At 46.4% G+C, this 12,949-nt stretch overlaps 1 protein-coding gene across 1 annotated transcript in view; it reads right to left on the bottom strand.

Moving 5' to 3' along the window:
* Positions 1 to 12,949, bottom strand: part of celsr3 (cadherin, EGF LAG seven-pass G-type receptor 3) — a 325,097-nt gene that overhangs the window by 36,942 nt on the left and 275,206 nt on the right. Inside the window, exon 28 of the mRNA XM_070894776.1 lies at positions 5,613 to 5,739. Within this exon, the coding sequence (XP_070750877.1) occupies positions 5,613 to 5,739 (127 nt within the window). The remainder of the gene's footprint in view (positions 1 to 5,612; positions 5,740 to 12,949) is intronic.

Raw genomic sequence — 12,949 nt, 5'->3', positions numbered from 1 at the left:
GTTCGCGCATGCTCAGTGTGGAAAAAACATTGGCACTCGGCCATTTTTGTCGTTCTTTGTAGCTGTTTAATTTTTGAACATTTTTTAATAAAAGCACATTGCCATCAGCACTTGCAGCCTTCTCACTGTCTCCCCCCCCCCCCCCCCCCCCTCCGCGGGAACAAAACGGCTGTTTAATTACCCCCCCCCGCGGGAACGAAACGGCTGTTTAATTACCCCCCCCCCCCCGCGGGAACGAAACGGCTGTTTAATTACCCCCCCCCCCCCCGCGGGAACGAAACGGCTGTTTAATTACCCCCCCCCCCCGCGGGAACGAAACGGCTGTTTAATTACCCCCCCCCCCCGCGGGAACGAAACGGCTGTTTAATTACCCCCCCCCCCCCGCGGGAACGAAACGGCTGTTTAATTACCCCCCCCCCCCGCGGGAACGAAACGGCTGTTTAATTACCCCCCCCCCCGCGGGAACGAAACGGCTGTTTAATTACCCCCCCCCCCCCCGCGGGAACGAAACGGCTGTTTAATTCCCCCCCCCCTCGCGGGAACGAAACGGCTGTTTAATTCCCCCCCCCCTCGCGGGAACGAAACGGCTGTTTAATTACCCCCCCCCCCCCTCCGCGGGAACGAAACGGCTGTTTAATTACCCCCCCCCCCGTGGGAACGAAACGGCTGTTTAATTACCCCCCCCCCCCCCGCGGGAACGAAACGGCTGTTTAATTACCCCCCCCCCCCCGTGGGAACGAAACGGCTGTTTAATTACCCCCCCCCCCCCCCGCGGGAACGAAACGGCTGTTTAATTACCCCCCCCCCTGCGGGAACGAAACGGCTGTTTAATTACCCCCCCCCCCCCCCGCGGGAACGAAACGGCTGTTTAATTACCCCCCCCCCGCGGGAACGAAACGGCTGTTTAATTACCCCCCCCCCCGCGGGAACGAAACGGCTGTTTAATTACCCCCCCCCTCGCGGGAACGAAACGGCTGTTTAATTACCCCCCCCCCCCCCTCCGCGGGAACGAAACGGCTGTTTAATTACCCCCCCCCCCCGTGGGAACGAAACGGCTGTTTAATTACCCCCCCCCCCCCCGCGGGAACGAAACGGCTGTTTAATTACCCCCCCCCCCCGTGGGAACGAAACGGCTGTTTAATTACCCCCCCCCCCCCCCGCGGGAACGAAACGGCTGTTTAATTACCCCCCCCCCTGCGGGAACGAAACGGCTGTTTAATTACCCCCCCCCCCCGCGGGAACGAAACGGCTGTTTAATTACCCCCCCCCCCCCCCCTGCGGGAACGAAACGGCTGTTTAATTACCCCCCCCCCCGCGGGAACGAAACGGCTGTTTAATTACCCCCCCCCCCGCGGGAACGAAACGGCTGTTTAATTACCCCCCCCCCCCCGCGGGAACGAAACGGCTGTTTAATTACCCCCCCCCCCGCGGGAACGAAACGGCTGTTTAATTACCCCCCCCTCTCCGCGGGAACGAAACGGCTGTTTAATTCCCCCCCCCCCCGCGGGAACGAAACGGCTGTTTAATTCCCCCCCCCCCGCGGGAACGAAACGGCTGTTTAATTACCCCCCCCCCGCGGGAACGAAACGGCTGTTTAATTACCCCCCCCCCCGCGGGAACGAAACGGCTGTTTAATTACCCCCCCCCCCCCGCGGGAACGAAACGGCTGTTTAATTACCCCCCCCCCCCCCCCGCGGGAACGAAACGGCTGTTTAATTACCCCCCCCCCCCCGCGGGAACGAAACGGCTGTTTAATTACCCCCCCCCCCCCCCCGCGGGAACGAAACGGCTGTTTAATTACCCCCCCCCCCCGCGGGAACGAAACGGCTGTTTAATTACCCCCCCCCCCCCCCGCGGGAACGAAACGGCTGTTTAATTACCCCCCCCCCCGCGGGAACGAAACGGCTGTTTAATTACCCCCCCCCCCCGCGGGAACGAAACGGCTGTTTAATTACCCCCCCCCCCCCCGCGGGAACGAAACGGCTGTTTAATTACCCCCCCCCCCCCGCGGGAACGAAACGGCTGTTTAATTACCCCCCCCCCCCGCGGGAACGAAACGGCTGTTTAATTACCCCCCCCCCCCCGCGGGAACGAAACGGCTGTTTAATTACCCCCCCCCCCCCGCGGGAACGAAACGGCTGTTTAATTACCCCCCCCCCCCGCGGGAACGAAACGGCTGTTTAATTACCCCCCCCCCCGCGGGAACGAAACGGCTGTTTAATTACCCCCCCCCCCGCGGGAACGAAACGGCTGTTTAATTACCCCCCCCCGCGGGAACGAAACGGCTGTTTAATTACCCCCCCCCCCCGCGGGAACGAAACGGCTGTTTAATTACCCCCCCCCCCCCGCGGGAACGAAACGGCTGTTTAATTACCCCCCCCCCCCCGCGGGAACGAAACGGCTGTTTAATTACCCCCCCCCCCGCGGGAACGAAACGGCTGTTTAATTACCCCCCCCCCCCCCGCGGGAACGAAACGGCTGTTTAATTACCCCCCCCCCCCGCGGGAACGAAACGGCTGTTTAATTACCCCCCCCCCCCCCGCGGGAACGAAACGGCTGTTTAATTACCCCCCCCCCCCCGCGGGAACGAAACGGCTGTTTAATTACCCCCCCCCCCCCGCGGGAACGAAACGGCTGTTTAATTACCCCCCCCCCCCGCGGGAACGAAACGGCTGTTTAATTACCCCCCCCCCCCGCGGGAACGAAACGGCTGTTTAATTACCCCCCCCCCCGCGGGAACGAAACGGCTGTTTAATTACCCCCCCCCCGCGGGAACGAAACGGCTGTTTAATTACCCCCCCCCCCCGCGGGAACGAAACGGCTGTTTAATTACCCCCCCCCCCCGCGGGAACGAAACGGCTGTTTAATTACCCCCCCCCCCGCGGGAACGAAACGGCTGCAGCATTCTCCGTGCCTGAAGCACTTTCACACAGGTAGGAAGATGGTTTATTTAATCTTTTCTTGGCTTATAAATGTTTATTCAGGTTAGATTTATTTGTATAATATTTGTAGAAGTATAAATAAGGATTTATTGTCGAATTTAATGACTTCCCTCCCCCCCCACCTCGTTCTGGACGCCTAATTTGTAACCTGCGCCTGATTTTTTAATGTGTAGAACAGGTTTTTTCAGTTCTACAAAAATCTTCACTTGCTCCATTCTAAGTTAGTTTGGAGTACATTTTCACTGTGGAAACTTTGAAATCAGGCGTCAGTGGCCGGACACGCCCCCTTTTGAAGAAAAAAATTCTGTTCCAAAGTAGAACTGTTCTACCTGACTAGAACTGCAGAAAAAAAAATGTGGAGAATTGCGATTTCTAAGATAGTCCGTTCTCCACCAGTTGCTCCTAAAAATCAGGTGCAAATCATGTGGAAACTTGGGCCCTAAATTCTGACAACTAATGCTCCTTTATTCAAGTCCACTGTTAAAGAGTTATCACCTGCTCTCGTTTGGTGATGTTGTGAACTGCGACACGTCAGAGTTTGGTCGTGACATTATTGTTGAGTAGAATGGGTCTATGTACTATGGAGTTTAGAGGAATGAAAGATGATCTCATTGAAATGCATAAAATTCTGAGAGAGTTTGACAGGGTGGATGATGAGAGTCTGTTTCCCCTGACTGCAGAGTCTATAACCAGTGCTCATAGTCTCAGGATAAGGGGTCGGCCATTTAGGACTGAGAGGAGGAGAAATTTCTACACTCAGAGGGTGGTAAATCTTTGGAATTTTATACCCCAGAGAGCTGTGGATGCTCAGTCGTTGAATATGTTCAAGATGGAGATAGATTTTTGTACACTAAGGGAATCAAGGAATATGGGGATAGGGTGGGAAAGAAGAGTTGAGGTAGAAGATCAACCGTGATCCTATTGAATGGCGCAGCAGGCTCGAAGGACTGTATGGCTTACTTCTGCTCCTATTTCTTATGTTCTTATCATCAGTTCATTGAAGACATGGGAGCCATGTAGCAAATAAAGATTTCATTGCACTGCTCCTGATGCATACCAGAAGGACATATGAGGAAATGTCGTACGCCCAGCTTGCAATCTTCCATTCATCAAAGCTAATGGAGAGAAAATCATGGACTGGGAGTGTTCAATTCCCAGATATGTGCTCCCAGCATGTGCCAGGAGTGGCATGGCAGACTTTTTACCTGATCAGTGACTATCTCACTAAATAAAGAAAATAAAGAACTTACATTTATAGAATGCCTTTCATGACCTCAGGATGTTCCATAGTGCTTTCCAATCAATTAAGTAGTTTTGACATGTAGTCACTGTTATTTAATGAGGTATAGGCTCTCATTTGGGGAGGGATACATATTTAAAAACTGGTTTGAGGGAAGGATATTTAAAAACTAATCACTTAATTACTCCTATTACATAGTTAGTTAAAACTCTGTGGTGATGGTCCAGATGAACAATTAAGTACTTCCTAATTTTATAACAGGAACAGAGCACCCAAATAGGACCTTCCGAACTGTAAGTGTGTGCTTTGCTGCCGTTTGTCTTTTTAAATCCTGCAATGTAGGCCTAGGGCTGAAATTCCTTCAGTTAATAAATCTGGCAAAAAAGTGCAAGTACAAAATGGGATTTCCTCCCTTTGAGCACCTTACGAATTGATCTCACTGTGATATTTTTGTAGAAAACTGACTTTCCCCCACCTGCAAGGATGAACTTATGAAGGAAACGTATTTTAAACACTTATGTAAATATTAATTTGTTGGAGAAATTAATTTTAAAATTGCCACTGCACTGTTAATTTTCATCCCAAGTTGACCCTACACTGTGGCTCCATTCTCACTTCCAATCTCACTAGGCCACAAGCCCTAGTTTCAATCTTAAAAGCAATCAATTTGATTTAAGTTACATTGTGCTTTATCTTCTATTGCTTTGATCTCTATGACATTGATAGGGAATACTCAGAATCAATCAGTACAGCATCACCAATATTGATAGACTGACAGATGATGGAAACAGGCCCTATATTTTAGCTAGATAACAAACTACCTCAGCTGCCACAGGTACACACGTTGTGTGTAAAGCAGTGCTCCTCTGTGCATTACATGTACATCACATTAGAGCTGTAGATAATTGGTAAAAGAGATTTATATGGTTGTATCCGTCTGGGATGCAAGGCAAATAGCTCTAGTCACCAACACAGCTTGTCTTGCTCTCAAATATCAGCTGCTTTCTACTCGAGTACACGAGACTTACCATATACCACGCGTGTGGTATTGAGACCATCACAAGGTATTCAGGACTGGAAGTAAATGTGTTGTTACACAGTCTGTACTGTGCATGTAAACACCACAAAGTGATTTCTCAACTTTTGCCCAGTGTGGAAACATGTGTTAATAATGCCGATTCTGTAATACAAGACACTGTGACACAGACATGCATCCAAGTGTTACTTTCAAACGTATGAGAACTTGAGATCATTTCAAAGTAGCAGTGAAATCTGAGATAAGCTCAAGATGAACCCCCACTGGCTATAAATGTTAAACAATTTCCAATACACAATCCAATATAGTGAAACAATGGGTTGAATTCCACTACGCAGGTAGGACATCTTGGAACATGCTCTCATGCAGACGGTTAGTGAGAGTAAGCGTTTACCTGAAAACAGCAGAGAACAGTGTAGAGGTAGTGAAAAGCAAGGATGCTGTTGTTCACGGCCATCAGCCCAAAAAGCCAGGTGGCACTAACGATTAGCAGCAGAATGAAGGCGCTTCGTACTGTGGTACTGGAGAGACAGAGAGAACCAGAGAATAACCTACACAATGAGACAGAGCAGGGGAGCAACAAAGCATGTCGGCAGAAACAGTACAGCTGCCAACCTTGAAAACAAAAACGTGCTGGTGGCGGGGTGACCGGGGGTGGGGAGGGGGTGTGTAAGGGTTCAGTAAAGGAGAAAAGGTACCAATTGTTTTTAATCAGGGCCAAGGGGACTGGACAAATACAATTGTAGGGAGGACATATAGGGCTCTTAAACAGTTGTTAAAAAATTATAGTTATTATAATTAAGAGGAATGTTGCAGCTTGGTAAAAGTAGCAATAAGGTCCTGACCAGAATTTTACAGGTTCAAGTTCGAGCCTGTTTGACACTCAAAGCTGCCTCTCAGCTCAGTCAGGTTGGCTATTCCAGTTCTTACATGGTGACAAGGGGGACTATCACTAGATGGACTGCCACAAGGGGAACAGTACATTCTATCTTGAGAGTATGGGAATTAAATTACAGCATCTGAATTGCGCCTCCGGATGTGGAAAATTATGTAGGGCAAACTGACTCATCCTCCTTGGCTGGAAGATGTCTGCTGGTGAGAAGACTACATAGGAGAAAAAGAGGAAGAAGATAGAGAAAAGTTACTTTTGGGAAAAAAGGGGTAATGAAGGAGGGGACGCAGGGGGAAATGGCATCTACTCACAGAGAACTGATAAGATCGAAGTTTGTGTAGGGCCCAGGTTTAATCCCGGTGTCCCAGTTCCTCACGTGTCTCCTGGCAGCCCTAAGCACGTAAACAAAAATAAGGCCTGGACAGACATCAGAGAACACCCAGCTTTCCAGAAGATTTTGCAGGGGGAACATCGCTCAAGCAGGAGCAAGATAAATTGCCCATTGTGGCTGGAAAGAGGTGAACTGTTACAGGATTTAAACTTACAATGAGTTCGAGAAATTTGCTCAATTGTAGCATGCTAAAAGTTGTAGCAAAAGAAAAAAATGTTTTAATACACGGTTTCAATTTGAAAATTCTAGGTGCAAAAGTCAGTCTTCAATGCAGTTACTCTTCCAACCACTATTTGTTTCCTTTATTGAGTCCCAATTCCTTCTTGTCCCAACTACATTTACATCTCCCTGTGGTAATAACAATTTACCACTAGAAATCAGTACTGATGTTGCTGGCTTGCACTTCTTTTAACTTTTATCGTTTTGCTTTGTCTTCCTGTCTACAAGGCCAGACCTTGGAAGGAAAATAGGAAAAGCAAGGCTGCTTGCAGTCCAGTAGTTGATTACATAGGATATACAGCACAGAAACAGGCTATTCGGCCTAACCAGTCCATGCCGACATTTATGCTCCACTCGAGCTTCCGCCCATCTTTCCTCATCTAATTCTATCAGTATAACCCTCCATTGCCTGCTCCCTCATATGCTTCCCCTTAAATGCATCTATACTGGTCACTTCAACCACTCCCTGTGATAGCAAATTCCACATTCTCACTACTCCCTGGTAAAGAAGTTTCTTCTGAATTCCCTGTTGGATTTCTTGGTGACTATCTTATATTGATGGCCTCAAGTTATGCTCTTGCCCACAAGTAGAAACATTCTCTCTGTATCCTCTCCATCAAAACCTTTCATGATTTTAAAGACCTCAATTATGTCACCCCTTGGCCTTCAGCCTTCTCTTTTCAAGAGAAAAGAGACCCAGCCTGTTCTTCCTTTCCTGTTAGATATACTCTTGCATTTCTGGCATCAACCTTATAAATCTTCTCTGCACCCTCTCCAGTGCCTCTACATCCTTTTTACATTATTAAATGTGACTTAAGGTAACGGAACATAAAAGACAGAGTAAAGGAGTATTTATTCCTAAAATGCATGTCGATTTTTTGTTTTGTTCAACAAACCTATCAAAACCCAGAATTGAAATTTCTGGCTCTGATTATACCCCATGCATTTTATTGTAAATTACACTGCATTTTTCTTTTCATGCAATTTGTTCTGCTGGATGTTGCCCCAGGGAAGGCGAAGGGCATGGCGGAGGAACAAACATGACATGATCAGTCTAGAATCCAGTCAAACTAGAGTGACGCTCCAGTAAAAATATTCAAGATTAAAAATGCTTGAACATTGAGGGGGTGAAATCATCCTGTGGATAATTACTATGGTTGGAAACCAGTTGGGAATAATGACTTCTCCATCACCGTTTACTTCTACTGTTGGTGGCAAGAGGTTTGAACATGTTAAATTGCTGCTAATGATATTCAGGCGTAAATATGGTTAATAACATCACAGCAGCTGACAGCATGAAGCTGGGATTGGGTGCAATTTTTTTTTAAAGAAAAAAGTTTATTTCCTGATTGCTTCCCTGAAGACATTATTCCGACTATCACGAGATATGGTAAAAAACTAAAAGGGCAGTATAGTGGCAATGGCTGCTTTTATTGGCCCTTAATATTGCAACAACTTTCAAAATGAAATATCGTGAATGAGCAATAATCGCCTCCTTTGGTTAACATAACACAACCACACAAGTAGTAAACCCTCACTGATCACGCAGTCCTTTAGTGGAAAATGGAACATCATGGAAAGGCCTCATAGCCCTTGTGAAAAATCAGTCAGTATCCTTAACAGCAATTGAACAATTCAGGTTAACAGACTGTGAAATTATGCTGTTGTGTAATAGCTTACAATGGCGTTGTATATTCATCTGAAATACCGTTGTCTATTATTTCAGCAGAAATGTTAACCCCTAGCCCATAATTTACTGAAATCGGACCATGTTGATGTGCTCTGGGTACGAAATAAAAGATTTAAAGAATCTCTGTTTTTTAAACAAGGTGGTACAGGTAAAGGGGAATTTCGCAAAACAAAAAGTATTTTCTGCTGATGTAGTACTGCTTTTTACTAGCAGATGGTGCTATTACACTGTAAAAACCTCATCATGAAAATGAACACATATTCCTGAACTCTTAATGGGGAATGAAAACTCATTTTATTCCTCATCATTTTATCCCCATTTCTCTCTCTGCTCCTTAAGACAGCTGGTCTGTGACAACAGTATTTTATACAATTGGTAGGAGATAACCCAGAGAGCAGGGTTTTTGGCTTCATGGGCCATAGAGAAGTTTATTTCCCATTAATTTGTATATCTCTTAAATTGCAGATACTAACAGATCTTGATTAATCCACGAATGAGGTAAGAGTGTTAAAAATAACCCTTTAGACTTACAAAATTCAAACAGAACAGTTGGATCCAAAATGAGCTCAGAGGCAGGAAACAAAGGGTAATGGTTGATGGGTGTTTTTGTGACTGCAAGGAGGTATCCAGGGGTTCCACAGAGCTCACTGCTGGGTCCCTTGCTTTTTGTGGTATATATCAATGACCTGAAATTGAATGTTGCGGGTATGATTAAGAAGTTTGCAGATGACACTAAAATAGGCTGTGTGGTTGATAATGAAGAAGAAAGCTGCGGACTGGTTAGGATAGACTGGAGAATGATACTTAACGGGTTGACGGTGGATAGGCAACAGCAGGCATTTAAAGATCACATGGGTGAACTACAACAATTGTACATCCCTGTGAGGCGTAAGAATAAAAAAGGGAAGGTGGCTCAACCGTGGCTAACAAGGGAAATTAGGGAAAGTGTTAAATCCAAGGAAGAGGCATATAAATTGGCCAGAAAAAGCAGCAAGCCTGAGGACTGGGAGAAATTTAAAATTCAGCAGAGGAGGACTAAGGGTTTAATTAGGAGGGGGAAAATAGAGTATGAGAGTAAGCTTGCAGGGAACATAAAAACTGACTGCAAAAGCTTCAATAGATATGTGAAGAGAAAAAGATTAGTGAAGACTAATGTAGGTCCCTTGCAGTCAGAATCAGGTGAATTCATAATGGGGAACAAGGAAATGGCAGACAAATTGAACAAATACTTTGGTTCTGTCTTCACTAAGGAAGACACGAATAACCTCCCGAAAATACAAGGGGACCGAGGGTCGAGCGAGAAGGGGGAACGGAAGGAAATCCTTATCAGTCAGGAAATGGTGTTAGGGAAATTGAAGGGACTGAAGACCAATAAATCCCCAGGGCCTGATAGTCTGCATCCCAGAGTACTTAAGGAAGTGGCCCTAGAGATAGTGGATGCATTGGTGGTCATTTTCCAACATTCCATGGACTTTGAATCAGTTCCTATGGATTAGAGGGTAGCTAATGTAACCCCACTTTTTAAAAAAGGAGGGAGAAAGTAAACAGAGAATTATAGACCGGTTAGCCTGACATCAGTGTTGGGGAAAATGCTGGAATCAATTATTAAAGATGTAATAGCAGCGCATCTGGAAAGCAGTGACAGGATCGGTCCAAGTCAGCATGGATTTATGAAAGGGAAGTCATGCTTGACAAATCTGCGAGGGTTTTTTGAGGATGTAACTAGTAGAATGGACAAGGGAGAACCAGTAGATATGGTGTATTTGGACTTTCAAAAGGCTTTTGACAAGGTCCCACACAAGAGATTAGTGTGCAAAATTAAGGCACATGCTATTGGGGGTAATGTATTGATGTGGATAGAGAACTGGTTGGCAGACAGGAAGCAAAGAGTGGGAATAAACGCGTCCTTTTCAGAATGGCAGGCAGTGACTAGTGGGGTGCCGCAGGGTTCAGTGCTGGGATCCCAGCTACTTACAATAAACATTAATGATTTAGACAAAGGAATTGAAGGTAATATCTCCAAGTTTGCAGATGACACTAAACTGGGTGGCGGTGTGAGCTGTGAGGAGGACGCTAAGAGGCTGCAGAGTGACTTGGACAGGTTAGGTGAATGGGCAAATGCATGGCAGATGCAGTATAATGTGGATAAATGTGAGGTTATTCACTTTGGGGGCAAAAACAGGAAGGCAATTATCTGAATGGTGACAGATTAGTAAAAGGGGAGGTGCAAAGAGACCTGGGTGTCATGGTACATCAGTCATTGAAGGTAGGCAAGCAGGTACAGCAGGCAGTAAAGAAAGCAAATGGCATGCTGGCCTTCAGAGCGAGGGGATTTAAGTATAGGAGCAGGGAGGTCTTACTGCAGTTGTACAGGGCCTTGGTGAGATCACACCTTGAATATTGTGTGCAGTTTTGGTCTCCTAATCTGAGGAAGGACGTGCTTGCTATTGAGGGAGTGCAGCGAAGGTTCACCAGACTGATTCCCGGGATGTCAGGACTGACATGAGGAAAGACTGGATTGGCTAGGCTTATACTCACTGGAATTTAGAAGAATTAGAGGGGATCTCATAGAAACTTATAAAATTCTGACGGGATTGGACAGGTTAGATGCAGGTAGAATGTTCCCGATGTTGGGGAAGTCCAGAACCAGGGGTCACAGTCTAAAGATAAGGGGTAAGCCATATAGGACCGAGATGAGGAGAAACTTCTTCACCCAGGGAGTTGTTAACCTATGGAATTCTCTGCCACAGAAAGTTGTTGAGTCCAGTTCGTTGGACATATTCAAAAGGGAGTTAGATGTGGCCCTTACGGCTAAAGGGATCAGGGGGTATGGAGAGAAGGCAAGGGTGGGGTAATGAGGTTGCATGGTCAGCCATGATCATATTGAATGGCGGTGCAGGCTCGAAGGGCCGAATGGCCTGCTCCTGCACCTGTTTTTTATGTTTCTAGCTTGGCAGGGGGCTGGGAACACGACAATAGATACAGTAGGGAGGAGAGTAAAGCTGGAATGGGAAAGCAAAAATGTAGAAAGTGAATTTGAAGGACAGAGGAAACAAGGGCTAGAAACTAGTCAACAAGGAGTTCTGGCTGTACTAAATGGTACATACTTCAATGCAAGGAGTATAGCGAATAAGGCAGATGAGCTGAGAACACAGCTAGACACTGGGTGTATGATATTATAGCTATTAGAGAGACATGGCTAAAAGAGGGGCAGCTATGGCAGCTCAACATTCCTGGTTACAGGATCTTCAGATGGGATAGAGGGGGGTAAAAAGGGAGGGGGAGGGGTATTGATTAAATAAACTATTACAGCTGTGAGGAAGTATGATATGTTAGAGGGATCATCAAATGAGACCATATGGGTCGAACTGAAAAACAAAAAAGGGGCGATCACACTGTTGGGAGTGTACTATAGACCCCCAAACAGTGAGAGGGCGATAGAAGAGCAAATATGTAGGCAAATTTCTGAAAAGTGCAAAAACTATAGGGCAGTAATAGTAGAGGATTTCAATTTTCCTAATATTAATTAGGACAAAATTAGTGTGAAGGGTATAGAGGGAACAGAATTCCTACAATGCATTCAAGATTACTTTTTTAGCCAACACTGGATTTAGTTTTAGGGAATGAAGCTGGACAGGTGGAAGGGGTATCAGTGGGAGAACATTTAGGTGCTAGTGTCCATAATTCAGTTAGATTTAAGGTAGTTATGGAAAAGGACAAGGATAGACCAGGAATAAAAGATCTAAATTGGGGAAAAGCCAACTTTTGTAAGCTGAGATGTGATTTGGCCATAGTGGACTGGAAACAGCTACTTGGGGGTAAATCAGTGTCAGAGCAGTGGGGGGCATTCAAGGAGGAGATCTGTAGGGTTCTGGCCAAATATGTGCCCTTAAAGAAATCGGTATCAATGTCATAGGTAGAAAAAGGAATGAGGTCCTGCAGGCAGATTTTAGGGAGACAGGAAAGAGATAAAAATGCAGGACCACGAAGGTAGTAATCTCTGGATTACTCCTGGTGCCATGAGCTAATGAGTATAGAATAGGAGGATAGAGCAGATGAATGATTGGCTGGAGAGAGGGCTTTGGATTCCTGAGACATTGGGACCGGTTCTGGGGGAAGGTGGGACCTGTACAGGCCGAATGGTTTGCACCTCAACAGAGCTGCGACCAATATCCTCGCAAGCGATGGGGAGGTGGGCGGAGAGAGGGGTTTGCTAGGGCTGATGGAGAGGGTTTAAATTAATTTAGCAGGGGGATGGGCACTGGGATGTACCATTAGAAGGGAGAAACAAAGTGCACAAAGGATTGGAAGAGACAGATAGCACTAGAGTAAGAAATAGTAAGGTATTAGCTAGGGTCAGACTAAGAGAGAATACAAGAAGATCCGAGATAGGTTTGCAGTGCATGTGTACCAAGTATGGTAAATGAGGTTGGTGAGGTGCAGGCGCAAATAGCCACATGGAAATATGATGTTGTGGCGATAATGGAGACCTGGCTCAAAAAAAGGGCAGGATTGGGTATTAAATATTCCTGGATATAA

Source organism: Pristiophorus japonicus, chromosome 12 (genome assembly GCF_044704955.1).
Source record: "Pristiophorus japonicus isolate sPriJap1 chromosome 12, sPriJap1.hap1, whole genome shotgun sequence".
Taxonomy (NCBI): Eukaryota; Metazoa; Chordata; class Chondrichthyes; family Pristiophoridae; genus Pristiophorus; species Pristiophorus japonicus.
Note: the sequence above shows the minus strand (reverse complement) of the source record. Positions and strands in the feature narration are given on the sequence as shown.